Consider the following 23,778-nt stretch of genomic DNA (forward strand, 5'->3'; position numbering starts at 1 on the left):
TACTTAGGCTAGGTTCTAAAATGATGTAAAATTTTCTCTCCAAGGAAAATTTTACTCGCTGGCCTGAAAGTGCTCAAAAAAATTTCGGAACGACCATCCAGTAAAATTTTCCTTGGAAAATACGTTTTGAAACATAGCCTGAGAGACTCCCTCCCTCTCCCTCCTTGTGTCTCTATAATTATGCTAAAGTGTTGCATTTATAAGTTTTTATTCTCTTGACTTTTAATGATATGTCTAATGGCTTTTGTACATAAAACATGACAACGCATTCCACATGGCAAGAAGCGATACAATAATCAATCATCATATGCCACTGAAACTATTATTATTTTCGAAAAAAAAAAAAACGGGAAATCCTGTTGCGTAACCAGAGTAGTTTATAAGCCATACATCAAACTACATTGAAAATTGAAAATTGAAAATTAAAAAGATTGGCATTTGATTGATTAGAACAAAAGGAGCTAAAATTTCTTTGTCATAATTGATCAAATTTCAATTATCATTTCTTATTCTTCAATTCTTGCATAGTTTGATACAGGCTTAATGTCGTTGGCATTAATAAGTTGACATCCAAGGATGATTTGCAAGATCCACATCTAATTAATGACTATTTCAAAACTCATACGAGAAATTTCGTCGAAATTTTTGAATAAGATAAATATCGTTTCGACGATTTATTATTCCTTCCTAGTTTGATATTTCAAAAATCCATGAAACCACGTTTACTCGTATAAGTAAAAATATTTATATTCAAAGTACGCGAATCTAGACGTAGAGCAAAATATCATTTGAGGTCATTATTGATTATTCACGATGCATACATTAAATCGAAGTCGAGGCTTAAAGACGGAAGACGTTTAGTTAATTACTGTTTGTGTGCTGATGCGTTTACTTCTAAATTCACTATTAACAAATCTCTATATCTTATTTAGATATTCACATAATATATATACCGTTAATAAGATTCTTATTCATAAACATTATTTATATAATTTATATAAAATTCTGAACTCTTTTTTTTTTACGTGACTTCGATCTTTGGATTGCTGTGTGAATTGGTCGGCAATCAATCGGTGTCTACGAAAAAAAATGGCTGTGAATAAAACAACATCTTGTACGGAACTTATAAACGTGGTGAGTTGTCATACAAGTAATCATAATCCACTATAATACTTCCGTGGCCACAAATCACGTGAATATACTTCATTATCTATTAATATTTGATTTGCCGAATTTTGAAATAAAACAATACCAAATTATAGTCATTACGGTAAAAATACATAACAGTCATTTAAATTATTCACTATAGTTCAAATATTTTCCATTAAGAGCTGGCAATTAATTTTCCATTAAGAGCTGGCAATTAATTTTCCATTAAGAGCTAGCAATTAATTTTTTACTATAACATAAATTTAAAATATCGGAATTTGATGCTATCAAACGTTGATATAGCACTTTTTTTGCATCTTAATTACCGATTCGAAGGACTCCAACTTGTTTAATATTAAGACTTTATAACAGCGGCTATTATTTAACGGACGCATAATATTTTAAAATATCCCTCACAAGATTGTAAATGATTCGTATTATGTAATTCGTATAAACGGCGTCTTTACGTAATACTTGCCTAAGGGTTTGTGTGTGTTATTCCGGTAACATTCAAATATTTCGGTATACTTATTAACGAAATGTTAAATTTGACCTTAATCACGCAATTTCCGAATGCGATAGTGATCGCAGATAGGTCAACTGAATATGATTCCACGTATCCATGTATCACTCATCTGTCATGAATAAATAAAGTATACCAAATTCTTCAGATGACTGTCAAATATTGCATCATAAATTTACATTGTAAATTAAGCATTGAAATTATTGTAAGAGCGGAAGTTGAAGAAGTTTCTTGAATAACGATATAATCACATTCAAGCGATCATTATTATTTTGATTGTTTCCAAGCACTCTTTCACCTTAATATGTATAAACATACTTAGCCGATATTCATAATCAATTCTTATATTTAAGATCGTCTTAAGCACAATTTGAAGATGTCCTGAACAAATCACAGATTCGTATTAGCATCTTAAGACATTACTTAAGACGGTCTTGAAATAAGGATTGACTTTTAATAAACCGGCCTTAATCTCTTGAATAATGTAACTGACTTGCAGATGTCAAATTTAATTTCGGAAATTATTATTTCGATATTAAAAGTAACATCGACGTAATATATGTGATATATTATTCTTAGTATACGCGATGTTGTTGTAATTTTCAGAAAATTGTCGGTATAACGAAGAATAAGCAAGTCTTATGCATTCCATAATACGACACAAGATGTAAATATGAATGCTAATTTATCCTTGAATTGTATATAACGAAAATGACACGTGCAGACCTAAGAAAAAAGTCAGACGTCATTTTAGATCTTGCAAACAATTTTTTGCATAATAAAAACTTGTCCTATAATAAGACTGTTATTAACTATATGATTTCATATTATGATTGAGAGAGAAGGCACCGAATATAGTATGAGCGTATATTAAAAGCCACATACGCGTAACTTGTACTTTCGACAAGGAAGTAAAATGGCATGAGATGAAGAGACTGACTCTCTCTTTTTCTCTCTTTCTCTCACTCTCTATCTTTCCCGATTTTCCACTTTCCAGATCGTTAACCGTGAATGGTAAAATACGCAAATACGTATCGAGTACGCAAAATTAATAGCAACTCTACGAAAATATGTAAAACAGCAATTGCACGTGTCATTGATCACGATCTATATAAATGCTGATAATTGTAAAATGATTAAATGGTTTTTAACATATCAACGCAAGCTAATTACTATCATTATTGTTTCTAGAATCTGTAATTGACACGAATATATATTGAATATATATTTAATGTGTATATATTTAATATATATCTTCTTCTCCTTCTTCTTCTTCTTCTTCTTCTTCTTCTTCTCTCTCTCTCTCTCTCTCTCTCGTGTCTAATTGGCTATTTAATATACAATGAATATATAATTTAAAATACAATATCTAATGTATATTGAAGGACCGAATTCGTGCGCGAGAGAGATATGAAAAAAAAATCTCTGAAAAAATATATTTACTAATGCATTATTAATATTCAAAATATTTTGTCTCTAGGATGAAGTGGCATTAGACATTCCAACGGATTCCGAGGAATACGAAGAGCACGAGGAAAATTCCGACGTTTGCCGCATCAATATACAAGAAATTGTTTCGAATGTTTCCGAAGTACGTAAGTAATTATTTTATAATTTATCTTAATATTTAGACTATAATCTTAGTTAGATTATAAGAATAAGATGAAGATAAAGATATATTAATAAAATTGAATAATATTAATGGAAAAACAAAGATCATTGTTTCTTCAGCCTTTTCAAACTTGATGCGAATAAACTATAGTAATTTCTAACATTTGCATAATGCAATAATTAAATTTAAAAAAAAAGTTTCCTTTGTTAGCAAAGACCAGCTTGACATAAAAATCTCTCAGCCATTTGTTCTTTACCCTGAAGCAATAAAAATAGATATGACAAAGTGATAATAAATTTACAACTATATAACCAGGAAATGACATATGTAGCAAGACGAACCTGTAATTTACTAGTTAGCTAACAATATGTCACGCATATATTATTTACCGCCTGACACATTTCGTTCTAATCGATGCATGTTAACATATTAACATTGAATTTTAAGATAGAATAATCATTTTGCATGATTGTCAAAATTTTAAACAAGTATAAGATAATCGTGATTCTTAAAAAAAAAAAGATAATCCCAAAAATTAAATTTTTGGAAATTTTCAAAATTTAAATTTAAAAAATTGTGAAATCCAAAGAAAGAGAAGAAAGGAGAAATAGAGAATTTACAATTTGAAATTTCATGCTAATGCGAATCTTAAATTCAATATTGAACAATTATTATAATAAATCAAATAATTAGACAGTAATTTATATTGTAAATGATTGTAATTCACACTGATTCTAAGTGTATATGAATTCTTTCTTTTTCAAGGTTTATATAGCTATAGATTAAAGATGAAAATTTTAAGAGATAATGTTTTATATTCCGAACTATATATAGTCCCCACCACACATCGTCCTCGAGCCTTTCGTATCGTTAATCCACCTTAGAGTCAGTCTCGAATCTGACAACGTCGAAAGAACACTCGTGATTTTCGACATAGAGTATCCACACGACAGATTAGCAACAAAAGATATGCGAGACAAATATTTCATCACGAAACGCTAAACATCTACTCATAAAAAAAAATTTATCTCTTTTCTTTTATTATCGGTCAAAGAAAAAATTCCATGATATTAATACGGCTATTAAATTATTTAAAAATTAATGTACAATCGCAATAACGAAAAGTTGTTCGAATTAACAGGATATTGTTTAGAATTTACGTACACTCGTTATAACGAAATATTTTAATTAGAGGTATCTTTCTCTGAAATGTCGAACGATACTGTGAACAAGATCAAAGAAGACTGCATAAAAATACAGGTGCAGCCAGCGCGGAATCATCACAAGGGTATGCCTTTTCATATTTAAAAATGAAATTTTATTTTAGCTATTGTTCAATAAATATATTCTCACAGATCATATTTTTAGAAAGTATGTTTTAATATCTTCAAATTGTGCTTCTTGGATTTTTTTTGCTCTGGATTGTGTGTTGAAAAATGCGCAAAAATAAACTCGATAACGCAAAAAGATCATATAAAATTTGCAAAAACGTAATAAAATGGAATTGTGGAATAGTTAATGTTTTTTTTTTTTTTTTTTTTTTTAATGTACTTATTATAAAAAGAGAAATTTATCCTAATATTAAAATATATTTATTATTTTCAAATTTTAATATAATCAAGATTTTCAAAAATTAAGTGTCAGAAGAGAGTAATTAAATAAAAAAAAATTTATTCATTTAATTTTAAATGCGTGAATTAGCATACTTTTAATTCGACGTTTTAATTTGATGCTCAATTATTCAAATCTCGAATGTCTCCTCGAGAATATTTAACATTTCTTATATATAAATATAAAGCAAAATTAAAACGGTCTTTTGTTAAAGGTTTGTTATATAATAAACTTTCCTTAAAGAAGATAAGTGTTAAAAAGAACGTCAAATTAAAAATCAGTTAGTAGCTTTGTCGTAAAAGATAAGCTAAAGCCATTTAATGAGATTTCCCGCCAAGGAAAAAAATCTCTTGTAAATTACAAAAACGAAAGAAACTTACTTCTATATTCGGGAGAAAGCGTGTAGTATCTGAAGAATGCAATATTCTATAAGGAAATGCACATGTGAAACTGGTTTGTAGATAGCTATCCACCCCACGACACCCGAATTTCCACCCTTCACTTTTGCTCGGTTTGTTATAGCAGCCATAAGTTTTAAAATGAGCGTGTCTACGCAGATACATAAGTGGTACCCTCTAACGACGGTTATCGATAACCAACAACTACAATTTTCTTCTCGATATATATATATATATGTATTACGATATACATTACCTTCAGTCACTTTTCGTGATCCTGCGAGTCTCTAATCTATCTTCGAGCGTATGATACTTAGTAGTTATATCGTTCTTCACTCTCGGCGCTCCTTTCGCCAGTTTCACCTCCTTCCCAGACCCCTTCCCTCTGTTTTCCTGGAACATGGAGATAACGAAAGAGACGAGGGTCAAACTCCCATTTTTTTTTTGGTATAATGTTTTTAGCACCATCTAAAAGTTTACCCTTGGAAAAATTAGAACTAAATAGCAATATGGCGTTATCAATCGGTAAAAATGTGCTTTTTAATCACCCTTATATTCAATTTATTATTAAAATTAAGTTAAAAAGTTAAATTAATTTTTAAAAATATAAAAGCGAACAAAAATATATTCAAAAATATATTTTATTATTATTACGCATACAACGAGTTTTTTCACATCTCTCTTGTCTTTATATAATCTTAAAATTTATTGATTAAAATCTGAAGTATCTTGCATATTAGAAAATTATTATCAAATTTTTGATTTTATATAAGAATAGAAACTATTAAAAGAATTCTTAGTCCAATGTCTGAGCCCCTGTATTAGGGTTATATCATACGACTTAAATTAACAAAAATAGTTATTATATCTTTTTAATCTTACTAGCCGCTCTTTGTAAACTTTTATATAATCATCATGATTAAAAATTAAATGCGGAATAGATAGCGCAGCATGCGCCGCATAGTGGTAAACGAATGAACTAGCGATTATTGAATACTTTTTTTGTAATATTTTCGGAATGTTGCTGTAACATTGCTAAAGTTATATTGTAAAATAATGTCTTTGCAATATTTCTGCAACATTAAACTGCAATATGCAATATTATAATGTTGCAGCAATATGTTGCAAGCTTCAGTGCTGTATGGAAAATGGCTGACTGACGCCGTATTCGTATTGAATTTTGGCTATTTAGTTCCGATTTCGTGAAGGTAAACTATTAGATGGCGTTGAAATACTATGGTAAATTTTTCATAAGAATTTATTGATGACGGGGATACAGAATATACAGGCTGACGAAGAACACTTTGTTCTCTCACATTATATCTTAAGATTTAGTGTTCTACGTACATTACACGCGAAGAGTCAGCTGTGCCCTGTCAACTTAACGATTAGCTCACGAACTACGAAAAAGGAAGAGCAGCAGGTGTCGCGATGTGTAAGACTAATTGTTACTAATTTTTTTTTATTTCGCATTACAAACACGTATAATATCATTATCGCTTTGTTCTAATCATGCAATTCTAAATCAGTTGCATAATATGTTTTTCCACAATCTTCTACATTTTTTTTTATGACCGTGTTATTATTTGTAATTAACGATCTCGATGGTCGTTAATTCACGGTACGTGAAGTCATTGCTTGTTTCAAAAGTTTTTATTATTTCTAATGAATTTATAATTTTCGTAGCGTAAACTTTGGTAACTCTTGGAGGCCTTTTGATTTTATATGTCTCTCCGTACAAAGAAAAATTTACATGTTATCTGCATGCAAAATACATCTTATCCATTCCTTTGTATCTATAACTAATGTCTCGTCTTTCTTCCTTCGTTCGATAAATATAGAGATATATATTCTCTAACAGACGCATAAGATATCTTTTCTTTTTTTTCTGTTATTTTGTCATCGGTAACAAAGAATGCATTGATGGATGACAAATTGATCATCTTTCTCAATTCTTTTATAAACACTCTATCTTGTAATTTTTCTTTTATTCATAAATTTTGCTGCTTGAATTTTTTCTAAAGTTTCGTCTAACTTCTAAAGATATTCGATCTTCGATGAATTTTTTAAAAATTTTTATTAAGGGATCTATTCTGCAACTTTTAACAATGTTGTTAGATATCATTACACAGCTGTTTTTTTGATGTTTTATGTTAGTTGCGTAATGAAACATAACGATGACATCATTAAAAATTGCAAAATAGGTCCCTAAATCTCTTGTGCTTTATCTTTCAACTTCTTAAGACAACTTCGATCAAATTCTAATTAATTTAATCGTTGATTAACTTGCAGAATTACTAGCAAACTAATTTCAAAATTTCTATATCACATTACACATATAATAATTACACCGTTAAAATATTGGTCGTCCTATAAATTAACTAGTTAAGATTAAATTAATCGGGATTTAATCAAGATGATCCTTAATCTAAGAAATATATGGCGAATAACTCTCTCTCTCTCTCTCTCTCTCTCTCTCTCTCTCTCTCTCTCTCTCTCTCTCTCTCTCTCTCTCTCTCTCTCTCTCTCTCTCTCTCTCTCTCTGTTATTCCTGCACTGAGTCAGACTCGATTCTCGTTTCGAAAATACATGCCGATGATAAATCGATAATGAAATATCTTAGTCTATGATAGATAAAACTGTAGAGATACATGTAAACATGTAGAACTTATTTGATTACGATTGAATTATTGCGTATTACATAGATAATTAATGCGCGCTTATGATATTGAGAAATGTATATTTATTTAAATTATCGATTTCAAAAAAAAAAAAAAAAATGGGGTTTTTACTGTGTGAGCGAAATGTATGTTTTTATTTCAACACAACATATATTCGACTCACTCATTATTTCCAAATATAATACAAAAGCAAATTTTTTTCCTCTTTCGTATTACTCACTCTTTTATTTGTTTATGCTCTTTTTTATTCAAATAAATAAAAACACAATTATTTATTTATAATTTTAGTAATTTTAATGTTTGCATCTCTTTATAATATTCATATCTTAAATTATAATTTAAATAAGTCATTATACAGCCGCCAAATAATTAATCTAAAATAATTAGAACATGCTATTGTTTAAAGTTGTATTTAAATTTTTTTTTGTAAATTTCGTATATTTTTAAAACTTTTAAAATATGAAAATTGAAACAATAATACTTTAATTTCTTCTTAATAAAAGCCGTTATTTTGTAGTTTTTGTCTTTTGAGTAAGTTTTTTCGATACTAAATATCTCGGTTTTTTCGATATTAAATATCTCTGCAATTAGGCATTTTCTAAAATATTCATCAAAGGAAAGATTCACACACACACACACACACACACACACGTGTGCCCTTTTTTCATATTTATAATATACAAATATTAATCTATAAAAATGAATGTTTTTATACATACTTGTACATACAGATTTAGCACATGTGATCCATTATTGCTTCCATAATTTAATTATATATTTATGCTTAATTCGCTTCTTATATTAATAATGCGAACTCGAAAGGTTAATTCGCTGAATATGTAAATCAGTTTAATTTATATATATCCTTTTAATATATTTAAATTAAAAATAAATATATTTTTAATTGTACTGAATATCTCTGACAATGAGTCAAAATAACCAACACGACCATCGAATATTTATCTGTTTCAGCGAATGGCAAACAAGCGCCAGAAAATTACGCAGATGTAAGTAATTCATTAAAAATATTTTTTTTTTATAAAAGTAATTATTATTTACATTGCTATTGTATTTCAATTTATATGATAAATCAATTAAATCTTTTTAATTAAACATTTAAAAAAAATCGAATCGACATTTTATTAATGAATTATTAATTATATAATTGTTTAAAATAGGTAGTTCAGCGATTGCGAGATACCTTTCAAAGAGGAAAATCAAAACCGATAGAATGGAGAATCAAACAATTAAAACAGGTTTTACGTATGATAACGGAAACTAACTCGGATATTATAGCAGCATTAGCATCAGATTTGCATAGGGTATGGTATAAGGAAAATTAAAACACATTATTTGTGTTGTGTGTATTCTATCTTATAAAAAAAAATAATATTATGCGATGTATATTATCTTGATATTATGTTCAATAACAAATTAGAACTGATAATTTTCCAGAGCAAATTTGAAACGTATGCGTTAGAGATCGATTATATAATCCAAGAGATCAAATATACGCTTATGCATATTAAAGAATGGTCGGCAACAGAAAAGGTAATAATTATTTATATTATTTCCTTATTCGAAATGATCTTTTGTTTTCCGTTTATAAAATGATTTTAATGTTCATCTGATGAATGTAAGAAACCGAAACGTAATATTCTTGCAGCCGCCCAAAGGATTGGCGAATTTTTTCGATTCGGTGGAAATTCGAAAGGATCCTTATGGAGTAGTACTAGTCATGGGTGCATGGAATTACCCTCTTCAATTGAGTTTACTACCTATGATAGGCGCTATAGCAGCTGGAAATTGTGTGATTTTGAAGCCCTCTGAGGTAGCAGTGGCCACAGCGAAATATTTGTATGAAACTATTCCGAAATATTTAGATACGGTATGTAGATATGCTATTTTGTATAAGATACTCAACAATTCGTGAATCGGAATATTAGAGAAATATTATCAGAAAAACTAAGCTGTAATAAAGCGTTTGCAGTTTTTATTTTTAACAGTAAAGATAAGAAAGAAAAAAAGGAAGTTTTGGGGTATATAAAAACTTGGCCAATCATAGATTATGGCAGTATTAATGTTTATTATTGATATACTAACGCTAGAGTAAAGATCAATTATCATCTATTTATATTTAAATATTCGCGATTCTTTTATGAATCATGAAAAAACATCATGCAGTAATAAGATGCGCATAAGTCGATAGCAATATAATTTTTTATCCATCACTTTTTTATGAATCATCGCGAAATATATGATTACATTACTATATACGCAATTCCCAGCTGCTTAAGCATAACCTGATTTGATAACTATAAGTTCTAAAAATACTTATCAAATATCTATATTTAAAATTATTGCTTGAAATGAAAAATCGTAAAGATTGTTATTACTTATCCCTTATTGTGAACAGGAATGTTGCCATGTAGTATTAGGAGGAATCCAGGAAACAACAGAACTACTCAATCAACGTTTTGATTATATTTTTTATACCGGATCCTCTATGGTAGGAAAAATTGTACGGAATGCTGCCAATAAATACCTCACACCTGTTACATTAGAGTTAGGCGGTAAAAGGTAAACGCGAAAAGCCTATTATACATATATGTAAATGAAAAAAATGCAAATTTAGTTGCACTCCTCCTTTGTATGAAAATGCATTAAGAAACAGTGGATTTCCAGTCCTGTATACATAGATAACACAGTGGATATGCCGATGGCAGCTAAACGTATTTTATGGGGCAAATGTATTAATGTCGGTCAAACTTGTATTGCACCTGATTATATTTTGTGTACAACCGAAGTGCAGAATAAATTTGTCGAAGAAGTTAAAAAAATTCTAAAAGAATGGTACGGCGAAAATGTACAAGAGAGTCCCGATTTGGCACGAATAATCACAGATAAACATTATCAGTAAGTTTTATGTGTTAACGTCGCTTATATGTGTATATATATATATATATAAGTAAGTTCTGATAATTATTTATAATTTCCAAACTAATATTTGATATCTCTTTTCTCAAGTGATTTGATTAAATCAGACGATTATTTTTTACTTTTTAGGCGACTTGTCAGTTATTTAAACGGTAATGGCAAAATTGCCGTTGGTGGCGATACAAATCCTACAGAGAGATATATCTCACCTACAATACTCGTTAATGTCAAATCAACAGACCCTATTATGCAGGATGAGATATTTGGACCGATATTGCCTATAATAAATGTTGATAACGCATATGAAGCAATTGAATTCATTAATAAACGGTAAGTTATTTAATGATAATATTGTAAGTATAAGCCAGAAGAGATTCGAGAAGTAAATAACGCAGTGGATTCCTTCTTCCGAAATAACGCGTATTTTTTAATCCTCAATTTTGCATATAACTAAACCTTTTAATTATCCGAACATTTATTCTTTTTTCATAATTTTATTATCGGATAATAGAATTTCATTTCAATCTTTAATACCTGAATGTAACTGGAAAAAAAAAAATCTCATTTGCTCGTGTTTTACATCGATGAGTTCACTGTTGCGCGTGGGAATGCCACGAAGTAATTAGTATTTCGCATCTAGTGAAAGACCACTCGTACTGTACGTATTTTCCATGAGCAAGAGGGTACAAGATCTAATTATAAACCAGATCTCCAGCGGAGCCGTGTGCGTCAACGACACGATATTGCAATATACCGGTGAGTCCGGGTTCTAAGTAACAGTAGTATTGGGATCGTTTTATTATTATTTATTAAAAATTTTGAAGAAGCAATCTTCGGAGAAGTCTTGCGAAATAGAGACTAAAATAGTAATCCTTCCACCATCATTGCTTTAAAAGGTTTTTCTTGTGCCTAACCATCGATGATGGCATTGTATATATTCCATCAAAATTCATAATGATCTTTCTTTATCTCTCTCTCTCTCTCTTTGAGAAACATGTGAAGAATATTTTTAATACTTTTAGAAACATACGCACGAATGTTTCAAATTATTTAGGAAAGACAAAAGATATGATTGAGTTGATTAGAAATATATAAAAGATGGATTCTTTTTTTGAATCTCTGATAATAGGAACAATTATACATATACTGCATACTATCGTTTCTTTCTTCTGGTTTTATGGTTTATGTAGAATAACAAAAATTACTACTACTGTACTATGTCAGATTTTTCATATTTTACATACATATACACATAAAACTTACATTCATGCATGTATTATATATAAAACTTCTCTATTTCTATTTGTACACAAGCTATATATAAAGAAGGATAACTACAGAAATCCATTGTGAAACTGTAAATTTCGTTTAGATAATAGAATATATTTAGAAATGGTGATATAGCATACTATTATTGAAATATAATTTAATAATTATAATATAATGAAATATTATTGAAATATAAATTCAACACAATAATAAATTCAATACAAAAATTAAAAATTAAAATTTTTTTAATGATTTGCAAATTTATTGGTATAAATTATATGATTTCAATCAAAATGTTCATTATTCATACATATACATATATTCACACCATCGTCATACCGGAATTAAATACCACAAAAAAGTACACAGTGATGTTCTTACATTACTTGTTTAACATACAGGGAGAAGCCATTAGCATTGTACATATTTAGCCAAGATAAAGGAACTGTATCCGTAATCGTAAATAATACATCTAGTGGCAATGTACTTGTTAATGATGTATTATTACATGCAACAGGTATTTTCATGTATAGCTGTGTTGTAAAAAGTCCAAGTCACAAATTTTGCTTGAATTTTAGCTTATTTCTTTATAACACTAACTACTTGCATTAATTGTAATTGTTTTGGGGATATATTGCACAATTATAATTAACATATACATTAATTTTTTGGGGGATTATATTGCACAATAGCAAATTCTGGACACAAACTACATATGGAGATAGTACTGATATATAAATAATGATATATAATAATACTAACATATATAATGTGTATATATCAAGGTATATATATGGGAAGTATCTATGCTCCAATACATGTATGAATTTATGTATCAAGGCATTTGTATTCTCCTAAATAACCTTTCTGCGCTATTTTTATTTCATTTTTTAATTGTAGCTAGTTTGTATATGTGTGTGGTACATGTATCACAAATGTGTGTTAAATTGTATTAAACATAAAAAGATAATAATATATATTATATATATATATTATTAATAAAATATTAAGTCATTCTTATATTATATAAACTATATATCATTATATATTATATTCTCAGTTGAGACTCTACCCTTTGGAGGGGTAGGGAATTCTGGTATAGGAGCTTACCATGGAAAATATACATATGATACATTTACGCATAAAAAAGGTTGCTTGATCCGGAATTACAATAAAATTGCAGAGATGTTGGGAAAGTAAGAGAATCTCTTATTTTATACATAGATATTTATATAGCTTGCATTAAAGAATAATTATATATCATAAATTATAAAATAATACATTTTCTGCAATAGTTTATTAATAATCTTTTCTCTCTCTCTCTCTTTCTCAATGCTTTAGTTTTCTTCAATACTGATAAAAAACTTTTCAAAACAGAAAATACATTTTTCAGGAACCGTTTTTCGCCATATTCCGATAAAAAATTGATGTTGCTTAGACATTTACTTGAAAGAAGACCGGGAATACCTGGCATAAAATATTTGCCATACATATTGATGTTCGGCCTTGGAATACTTATCACAGTTGGATTCAAAGCTATATTGAAGGTACAAAAACGAATATCTAATTCAATTCTATACAAACATCGTAAAGAAGTTTCTGCTTTAATTAACAATTTATGTCATATCATTCATGTTATATGTAAGCACTAATAAAAACAAGTAAAATTTATATATATGTTATAAAACTATGTATTGAATAAAACATTTTTTTTATCAATGGCATAGTTATGAATATAAGGTGGCATTGATGGGTAAAGGAAGAAAAAAAATATGATTTTTAAAATATGACTTTCAGGAGATGCTAACATTAATTTGTTTTTGTTTGATTGCTTGTGCAAAAAAAATTGTATGCACTGTGTATGTGTTTATAAGTTTATTATACATGTAGTTATTTCTTAGAATTTTATATGTCTCTGAATATGAATAACACATTAAGTAGACAAGTGTTTGGTGATATCCAAAAGATAACGATTTATGTTACGTCATTGTATATTGCTATTATAGTATCATGATAGTATCATTTGAAAATTAAGTCCCATGGCAAGATACAACTATCTTAAATCTCAATAGCAAGTATTTCCAACAATCATTATCCGAAGAGAAAGAAAAAAAGAACATATATGCGAATATATTGTTACAGAATGTTAACACGGATGAGCAGTAACATGAAAATACCATGCAGCGTTCAGAAACAAAATGTATTAGTTATATAACATTACTTATAGTGCATTTTTTGAGTTTTATATCAATCACACTACATATTTTATAATTAATCTTATAATTCAATGGACAATGTAAAAACTTTTTGTATAATACTTATGGTTTTATATATATATGTATACATATATGTTATGTATTATATTAGTCTCACATTGCACACATGTACAAATATATCTGATTCCTTTGCGGATTTTTTATGGGGAAGATTATTGTATTGATAAAAATAAATATTCTTGATGGGATAAAAGTTTTACAATGAATTTCAAAACAAAAATATGATGATCAAAATATTTAATTAACACATATTACTCTGCATGTTTTTTTATATTCTATATCTTTTAATTGTATCCGTATTTTTTACAAGGATCGCATAAAATAAATATTATATTATATTATTTTCAATATAGTGCATTGAATACAAAACTTGAATGTACTGATTCCGTAATGTTCCCAGAGATAAACAAATTTTACTACACGCGTTAATTTCTGCGCGCATCCGAAAACCTGCGCAATATTCCACTAGCGCGCATGCGCCGATCGTCCCTTCCCTCCGGCAGCAATACTGGTGTTCGTATAGTCCGAACAGACCGAGTGATAAATTTTATTGCATAATTATGTGAGTATAAACAACTGTGGATGATCACGCTAGCTTATCAATCACCTGTCAATTATCGGCAGCTATTCAATCGATTATTTATTTTTATAATGTGTTGTGTACGACATAATAATTACAACATAATAATATTTTTTTTTCCAATGATGATTAATTATGTAATGTTTTTCCCAGTGTTGCCGACATTAAGTACTTTTCATGTTTTACCGCGAACTTTTGACTATCTTACCTTAACCTTCAGCTTCTTATGTATCGAAGCAAGCGTTAATTAAAAAGACAAAAAGGCACATAACCTTTACGTTCGAAATTCCTGCAGCTTATATCGTATTAATACGATACGATTTATCGTACACCTGCATGCGATAAGGGATCTTCCATGAAAAATATAAAACGAATTGATGTACTTTGAAATGACTTTATTAATCCTATATCTGTAGAAACGATGGTGGCACATACAGTACTTCTGGACTTCACGGTGTCCAGTAGCGTAATCGCCGATATGGAGAAGCGATCGAGCTTAAAGTCGGCGATTGGGAACGTACTGGCGGAATATTTCATCGGTCTCAAGCCATTGACAGAATCTAATATCGATGGCAGTTTGCTCGTTTTGTATACTGGACCTAAGGGCAGTCTGATCACTGTCAGAGGATATACGGAAGGTCTGATTACGTTAAACATCGAATATTACAAGCAGGACGACCAGGAAGCACTGTTAACCTTCGAGGTATGTATGCACCACAAATTAAACCATTTTACCAAGTAATAGAAGATTTGCTTTTTACAAAAGATTTTAAGAACAAATGTTAATAATGTTGAAAGACAATATACCCTTCTATAAATATATAGAATTCTATAATCATTCGTCCAAGTTTCTCCAAGGAGAAATTTAAAGGGGAATAAATAGCGAAGGTTTTTATTAGAAAATTGTAACTAATTTAACAAACAATGAATGAACAATGCGACATAACATGATAAAACTTATAACTAAATTAAAATATAAGATAATAAAGTACAGACTGTTAAAAAAGAATATATCAAACACATAGGTTTCCATTAGAAAATAGTAACAAATTTTACAAATAGTTAGTTATAGATATAAAGCATCATAAATATTTACATGTGACATGATGTCTTTAAGTGATAAAATTAAAATCAAATTGAGATATGAAATAGTAAAATACTGGTTGTTAAAGAAAGGGTTTCAAAATTTAAAGAGCATATAATACTTACTGAACTGAATATTAAAAGTACTTAATTAATATATTTCGAAAAATTTATTTTCTTTAAGATAAAAGAGATTTTCCATTTTTATGATACAAGTGATTTGTTTGTCTAAATTTATCGCTTTTATTGCTGAGAACTGCTGGACTTCAAGATCAAACAAGTCAAATCAGCACTTTGGTTTTTATTTCTCTCCTCTATTTTAATAAATTTAAAAAAATTATAGAGGTATAATTAGATTTAATTATAATTAAGAACAATATTAAATTCTGTTGAACTCTCAAAATTAGTTGTAGAAACAAATTTATATATATGTATTTATGAAGTTGTTTTGAAATGTGAAAGAAATAGTAATATTATAATGTTATATGTATAAACGAAGGATTGTATTATCTTATCTAAACATGTGGCGATAAGATAATTATTATATCTAATGAGTAAAAAGTATTAAATAATATGAGAATGAAATCATGAAAATCCATTAGATTGATTTTATTAATTAAACATCTTTTTATTCAATTTCTAAGTATTACATGTTTTGTTAGTCCCTTCTTTTTAACATCCTGTATAGATATTTTTTACAACGAAAGTAGGAAATATGGTATAACTGACAGAACATTGTAGCAGTTGCGATACTTGGAAGCTGACGTTGCCATGGCTTTGAACAGCCAGCGCAGCAAACACTTACCGCCAATAAGACGAGGAACCATATATGATCTCTATCTGACATTATCAGGTAGAAAATGTTTTCCCTCAATTAAATTTTGTTCCTCGTTTCACTTTTCCTAACACATCTACTTTATATATATGTAGATTTATATCACATGAAATATTTTTGGCATAGAGAGAGTTACAATTGCTATTGACTGTCATTAATAGATATTTAGGATAGGCCGCTTGTTAGGAATGCTAACTTAATTTTTTCCCAGCACTGTTACGTTCAATCCAAGTTTTCTATCCAGCATCCTAAATTTGTTTATAAACAGATCTTAACTATTTACTAAATATGTAATATTTGAACATATATTTACTTCTATAATTATTCTCTTGCCCTTCTTGATTGTACGAATAAAAGTTGCTAGATGATTGATTGATTCAATATGGAGAATATCTTATTATGAAACTTGTTTCGAAGAATGGTTTCATAGCACTATGTGCAAAAGACAATCGAAAGATTTGATGTAAATATATGGTTTTTATAAATTATTATCATTAATTCTATTATACATATTATTATTTCTTTTGCCTTTGTGTTGTTTTAATAAATTAAAATTCTGTTAAAATTCTATTATTATAACTAAAACGTTCGTGAAGAATTAAGATTTTGTTATCTATATATATAATTATATATATTACATATATATATATATATATATATATATATGTACAAAATGTATAATATATATATTTCCAATATAAAATTATAAAATAGTTTAAGATATTATTTTCGTAATAATTTATTTCGCTATCTTTTTCAATGTTCAGAGATTCTTAAGCTTTTAAATTCTGAAATTATTAAATTCTAGATTTGTAAATCTTTATCGCTTTTAGTCGTACGATTCTTGATAATACAACACATGTACAAACACATATACACGCAGATACAGCTGTTTTTATCATCATTCGCGTTTTATCGCTTGTTACGTATCATTTGTTTGGACAAAAATAAGTTTTGCCATATATCATGGCTTGCCAGATTTTGACACCTTTTTTTAGCTTCCTTAACAACAAGGAGTGTAGCGATTCCGTTTTACAAGATAGTATCTTTATTCTGTTCATTCATTGGTTCGGCTTAATGATGATGATGATGATGATGATGATGATGATAATGATGATGATGATGAAATAATGATAATGATGATGACGATGATGGTCATGACGATGATGATGATGGCCGATCGTGATAGTTTGCCAAAGAATTGGAAGCGGCATTGCAGACAGCAGCAACCGCTACACGGTCGCACACGCTTACCCCAATTAAACGCGGTGGACCTTTTGAGAGATACTTTCCTACCGCTGGTGAGTTTTTATTTATAATTATGTTTACGGACCAGCTAACGACCGCTCTTACGAAGGAACTGCTTGTACTTAAGGAGCTCGATCAAATTGGAAAACTAGTATTATCCATCAATTTGTAAATGTTTGTATTATAAATGTCCTCACGCTTTGTTTTTCATAAAAAAAAAAAAAAGTTTAATACAAATAAAAAACATCCATCTAAACTATCTATAGTATTATGTATATATCTCTCAGGCCTTTAAAATTGAAACTCATCAAGTCAGAAACCTGTAAAATGTTTAATATCATATATAGTTGAAGCTTAAGATCTAGACTTGACGAGATTTTTGATTCTAGATCTACCTTTTATATTTGTTGGTAATATATGCACATAAAAATCTGTACTCGACTCGATTCAATCTGGAATGTCCATCTTATCTCTCCGCGTTAATATCGAGGACATTGTTGCATGACGAAACGACCGCAATTTTAATAATATCTTTTACAATTGTCCCTCTCACATCATTTTTTCGTCTGGTTATGATGCTAACGTTCCCATGTGTGTTATCAGCTTTGCCTTGCGATACCTCGTTTCCTATTTTTTGCGATGTATGATAGCATGCTTTAAATTAGCGTTTATTATAACGTGGCGACAACTATTGCCAGTAAAGATTACTCTTATTCAAGACGAACGACTACTGGAATACGACATCGACAAACTCGTGTTCGAGGCTAGATCACCGTATCAGAAGGTACAAATTGTGCATTCCAAGTCGCTGGGCAATCTGCTAGTGCTTGATGAGCTACAAAGTAAGCGACGTTGTGTTATAATTTTATGTACTATTTACAACTTACTAGAAATTCTTCTATAGATATGTCCGAGGCAGATCTTATATATACAGAAACATTAATGCAACGTGGCAAAGAAAACTATGCTGGTAAGGAAATAGTTATACTTGGCGGTGGGGATGGCGGCCTATTATGGGAGTTGTTGAAGGAAAAGCCAAAGTTTGTGACAATGCTGGAAGTATGTAAATTAGATTTCACACACCGTGTATTGTAATTATCAATAATCTATACTATTTCTTTTATATTTGCTTGCAGATAGATGACATTGTCATGAAAGCTTGTAGTCAGCATATGCGAAGCATATGTGGCGATTGCCTAGACAAGAGAAAGGGCGATAATTATGAAGTAAGGGTTAGTTTTGAATTTTTGTAAATTATTATATATGTTTATAGGAATAATATAATGCTTTATAGATTATTGTTGGAGATTGCGTGAAAGCATTAGCGCATATGATTGAGGAAGGACGACAGTTCGATTACATCTTTGGCGATTTGACGGATATTCCTATTAGCACAACACCACATGGTGATGCCTGGGATTTTATTAGATTAATCTTGAACTCCTCAATGAAAGTGTTGAAACCTTCTGGAAAGTATATGACGCATGTAAGTATTTTTATTTGATTCAAAGCGTATCTAATTTTATTAATTATATAAAAAGATTTAATTCTCTTAAATTGATAAATATTAGTACATATATATTTTTTTGTTATATATAAAGAAAATTATGTAAAATCGTTTTTAAGATTCTATTTGTGTATGCGTGTGTGTGTGTATGTGGGAATCAGTTTAAATACATGTTACAAATATGCTTCTCACCATTGTATTTAATATATTTTTTGGACATAGGGAAATGGCGCATCTTGTCCAGAGTCCTTGAAAATGTATGAAGAGGTTTTATTACAATTGTGCGTGCCGGTCACGTTCACAAAGGATCGCGCCTTTGTCCCATCCTTTTTCGAAGACTGGATCTTCTATCAAGTCTCACTGAAATGATGGAGCAAAGGATATTCAGGCAGAATCTGGAGGATCATGACAAAATGGCCTCCTCACAATCGATTGTCTTTTTTATGACACAAGCTTTATTCCTTAGCTGTAGCCTTATTAATTAATGAAATTAGTTCCTGACTGAGAGTAAATCAAACTATTATTGATTAATTCATCTTGTAACACATTAATTGTGGTATTCTCTCTATTCTCTCTCGTCAGATTTTTGGGGGATTTTTTTTACATTTTTATCAATGTAAAATGGCAGCACTGGAAGATGAGTTTAAAACATAATAAATATGTGATAATAAAAAGCAAATATAGCAGTTTTACACTAATTTGTAACAATTATACTTTTTTTATAATAAACATATATATATATATAAGTTTTTTTTCTCTCTTCCATTGCTGCATCAATCATATTGATATAAATTGTTTTAATTTAATCGCTGGTCGAAATATTCAATGGTGCTGATATTTTTACAAAAATATGTAGTGAAAGAACTAGTACCACAAAAGATGTAATTCTTTTTTAAACTTTTTATTTGGTTGCTAAAGATAAGATCAACTTTCATTGTTAATCCTTTATATTCAACATATGATTCTTGAATATTTAAAATGTAAATGATTTTGCATTTTATTGTTCACTTTTTTTCTTTTTAATACTCTTAATAAAAGAATTAACAGCAGTGACAGATGCATATTATTGTGTGCGTTCGCAATAATTCTTGCATTGAAATATATATATATATATATATATATATATATATATATATATATATATATATATATATATATAATATGCAGACATTTATTGCATATATAAGTATATTCTGTATTGTATGTAAGGTATGATGTATAAAAATGATGAAATTTTGTCAGGATAAATTATTTTTCTAGCAAACGTTTTTCTCTGATTTGAATAATTGATAAAATATAACTGAACGTATAAAAGAATATATGTATACTCAATTAACCCTAAACAGTATAAAACAATACAATTTAATATGTATATATTGATATAATCAATTTATAATATAGGAATAAAAAAAATGTTCATATAAAATCTAATGAATTTTTGATTCATAAAGAACTTTAGAATTCGATTTAAAATAAATTCTCAAAAACAGAATCTGATAATAATTTTGTTAATTATTGTTTTAATATGTAAAAAAATGTCATAGATTCTTATACAGTTTAGGGTTAAAGAAATGTGAAACCAACAAAAATTATATCCTGCTTGGGCATATAAGTGTGGATTAATTAAAATAATGATGGATATTTCTCCAGCTATATCCTAACTCAGTGTACAACTTTACAAACAATATTAATTTATTAAAAATCTTATTTTCTTTTCACAATATTAAATATGATATACAAACACAAAATATTATCCATTTAACATTGATAAGTTAAGCTTATTTGATAGTAAAATAAAAGTGTGAAATAATCCTAGATTACTTCTGTTTCATGCAATATAATTATGAAAGATTTTAACTATATCCTTAAAACTGAGCATTTAATTAATTGGGTTAATTGATTGCCGAATTGATAATTACATACGTACGCACAATCTAGTTATGTAAGTAAAAAGAAAGAGTTTGAGTTATATGACAATGAATTAAATTAATTATTTACAACAATATATCATTATATGTCATAAAGAGGATATTGCTTGAAGAAGCTGCTGCATCAAGATTAGTCATTTATTCACTATCAAGATTCATCGACCAATATATTGTTCATCAATAACATAGTACAGCAAACTGCATATAAATTGAAGACTTATACACGATAAAATAAATACGCGATATATTTTTAATAGAATAAAGTCTTATAAATTGTTTCATTAAATTATATCATGGATTTTAAGCAATATTTTTCAAAAGCACACTAACCAATTTTATTTGATATTTCAAGAACGAAAAAGTATTTGTTATATAAACAAGAAATAACACAATAAGTATCTATTGCAGAGATACTAAAGTTTATCGATGTACACAATAAATCTTACTCTTTCTCATTTTTGCAAAGCGTTTGTTGTAAACAAGAGGAACAAAACAATAAGTAAGTTGCAAAGGTACTAAAGTTTATCAATGTATACAATAAATCTTTTACTCTTTCTCTCTTTTTTTATCGTTTAAGTTTACTCTCCTTTCTCGTATTCCTCTTTTATTTCATAATGTGTAACGATATCTTTTCAATTTACTTTACGAAAGATCATATAAATTAAAAGTATCTGGTATGTAATTCTAAGATAGATCAGCCTTTTCAGTTTGCTTTCCACAGGTCTGGAAACTTTGGCCCCAATATAAATACCGATTAATGAATAAAATTATAGCTTATTACAGAGTTTCACCTTGGATATTTCTGAAAATTGGCCGATTTCGTGAATCGCGGGTTCTATTTCAGTCTCTGCAAGAATTTGTTGTAACCATTGCTGCACTTGTATTGGATGCTCATAGTTTATTTTTCGTTGCTTTGAATATCTAATCAATTCAGAATCATCCTGACTCGACACTTCCTTATCGAATTCTCGTAAATTATTTTCAATCTCTTCATTTGTCAAGATATCTAGCCTACAGGACTCTGTATTTTTACATGACATCTCAAGAGACTGTATAGTCCGTGAATAAGCTTTGTCGAAGGCATGCAATCCATCTAAAGATACATGTGTTAGGCCAAGTTTGCGTTTTATAATTAAAAGTGGCGAGCATCTTGACAAAGATAATGTATTTTTGAAAATCTTCAATGCATTACTTTTTACATTCTGCGAATCTTGTAAATGATTCTTGAAAGTGGAAGGCAAACTTGAAATACGCAGAGTTCTGTAATCAGATATAAAGTCCTTGCAATGTGGAAGGCTCAGATCTTGATCTTTGATTTTTTGATACGTGATTGCTTTATCAAAGCTAACATGATCTTTATTAGCATCTTGGTAATCTACAACCTTATATGGCTCTGCATCCTTCACTGTAATGCCATTCAATCCATGTGTCTCAATATTACCAAACCGGTGTATTCGCTCCTCCAGCTCACTTCTGTCATTCAGGACTACTATCGATGATGGCAGAAAGTCCAACGAAGTCTCTACTAGTGAAAGTTGTTGTCTATGAATGGCTTCAGCCTGACGTAGCAGTTGTTTCTCTCTAGATCGAAGGGCTTTTGCTAGTTCGTTGAAACAGCTTTTGATCTCTGCCTCGATCTGTGAATGATGTTCTTTTTATAATTCTGTGATTAGGGATAAAAGTTACTTTCATAGACATAGTATATCTAGACCGAGTTGAGAGTTGAAGAGTAAGAGCCAAGATGCACGTAGAAAAGGATATAGCAAAGGAATACGCTATGCTACGTGCGAGCGAGAGAAAACGCAAGGGGCACGAAACAGAGTATGTCCTTTTCTACGTGCATCTTTTCTCCCACTCCTTAAATAAAGGCAAAGGCTCGGTCTAGATATACTATATCTATGGTTATTTTATAATATCATATATTGATAGTTTATTCCATAATATATTTGTCTGTTATAAACATTATTGACTGTTAGGAGTTTTTTGCCATATACTTTCTACAAGTATCAATCTTTATATATATATATATATATATATATATATATATATATATATATATATATATATATATATAATCTGTTTTAAATATATGTTGTAAACACAACAAAACTCACTAGTACTCTGCGTTGATACCACTGCTT

General features: G+C 29.1%; 3 protein-coding genes across 8 annotated transcripts in view; 2 read left to right on the plus strand and 1 right to left on the minus strand.

Annotated features, from left to right (window-relative positions):
* Nucleotides 1-1,038: 1,038 nt before the first annotated feature.
* On the plus strand, nt 1,039-14,649 carry Aldh-iii (Aldehyde dehydrogenase type III). Of its 5 annotated transcripts, none has more exons than XM_070302604.1 (13): nt 1,041-1,134; nt 3,153-3,267; nt 8,947-8,981; nt 9,153-9,296; nt 9,430-9,525; nt 9,641-9,862; nt 10,391-10,554; nt 10,660-10,890; nt 11,041-11,241; nt 11,552-11,667; nt 13,241-13,376; nt 13,574-13,727; nt 14,323-14,649. In XM_070302604.1, exons 1-13 carry the CDS (start codon nt 1,090-1,092, stop codon nt 14,344-14,346), a joined length of 1,683 nt encoding a protein of 560 aa, XP_070158705.1. In that variant the 5' UTR covers nt 1,041-1,089; the 3' UTR covers nt 14,347-14,649. The 5 variants fall into 5 exon arrangements, with proteins under 5 accessions (XP_070158709.1, XP_070158705.1, XP_070158706.1 ...); XM_070302605.1 differs by lacking the exon at nt 11,552-11,667 and adding an exon at nt 12,582-12,697; XM_070302606.1 differs by lacking the exons at nt 1,041-1,134; nt 3,153-3,267 and adding an exon at nt 4,168-4,572.
* Nucleotides 14,650-14,913: 264 nt separating this feature from the next.
* On the plus strand, nt 14,914-20,784 carry Sms (spermine synthase). Of its 2 annotated transcripts, none has more exons than XM_070302354.1 (8): nt 14,914-15,018; nt 15,453-15,739; nt 16,861-16,972; nt 18,922-19,044; nt 19,107-19,261; nt 19,339-19,428; nt 19,497-19,688; nt 19,932-20,784. In XM_070302354.1, the coding sequence occupies exons 2-8, from the start codon at nt 15,458-15,460 to the stop codon at nt 20,076-20,078; spliced, it is 1,101 nt and encodes a 366-aa protein (XP_070158455.1). In that variant the 5' UTR covers nt 14,914-15,018; nt 15,453-15,457; the 3' UTR covers nt 20,079-20,784. The 2 variants fall into 2 exon arrangements, with proteins under 2 accessions (XP_070158455.1, XP_070158454.1); XM_070302353.1 differs by lacking the exon at nt 16,861-16,972 and adding an exon at nt 18,144-18,255 and having other exon boundaries at nt 19,932-20,783.
* A 485-nt stretch (nt 20,785-21,269) lies between these two features.
* LOC138936750 (uncharacterized) overlaps nt 21,270-23,778 on the minus strand; it is a 3,591-nt gene continuing 1,082 nt past the window's right edge. The window contains exon 2 of the mRNA XM_070302352.1: nt 21,270-23,274. Coding sequence (XP_070158453.1) covers nt 22,405-23,274 — 870 coding nt within the window. The 3' untranslated portion in view covers nt 21,270-22,404. The remainder of the gene's footprint in view (nt 23,275-23,778) is intronic.

Source organism: Polyergus mexicanus, unplaced genomic scaffold (assembly GCF_030449975.1).
Source record: "Polyergus mexicanus isolate NDT 795.1 unplaced genomic scaffold, iyPolMexi1.0 SCAF_10, whole genome shotgun sequence".
Taxonomy (NCBI): Eukaryota; Metazoa; Arthropoda; class Insecta; order Hymenoptera; family Formicidae; genus Polyergus; species Polyergus mexicanus.

Excerpts from the sequence above, each read along its gene's own strand:
- Aldh-iii (XM_070302604.1), top strand. The coding sequence starts at position 1,090 with ATGGCTGTGAATAAAACAACATCTTGTACGGAACTTATAAACGTG. Across the intron at positions 9,526-9,640 it reads AATGGTCGGCAACAGAAAAG|CCGCCCAAAGGATTGGCGAA; the intron begins GTAATAATTATT and ends ATATTCTTGCAG. Across the intron at positions 10,891-11,040 it reads ATCACAGATAAACATTATCA|GCGACTTGTCAGTTATTTAA; the intron begins GTAAGTTTTATG and ends TTTACTTTTTAG.
- Sms (XM_070302354.1), top strand. The coding sequence starts at position 15,458 with ATGGTGGCACATACAGTACTTCTGGACTTCACGGTGTCCAGTAGCGTA. Across the intron at positions 19,045-19,106 it reads AGTGCTTGATGAGCTACAAA|ATATGTCCGAGGCAGATCTT; the intron begins GTAAGCGACGTT and ends ATTCTTCTATAG. Across the intron at positions 19,429-19,496 it reads GAAAGGGCGATAATTATGAA|ATTATTGTTGGAGATTGCGT; the intron begins GTAAGGGTTAGT and ends AATGCTTTATAG.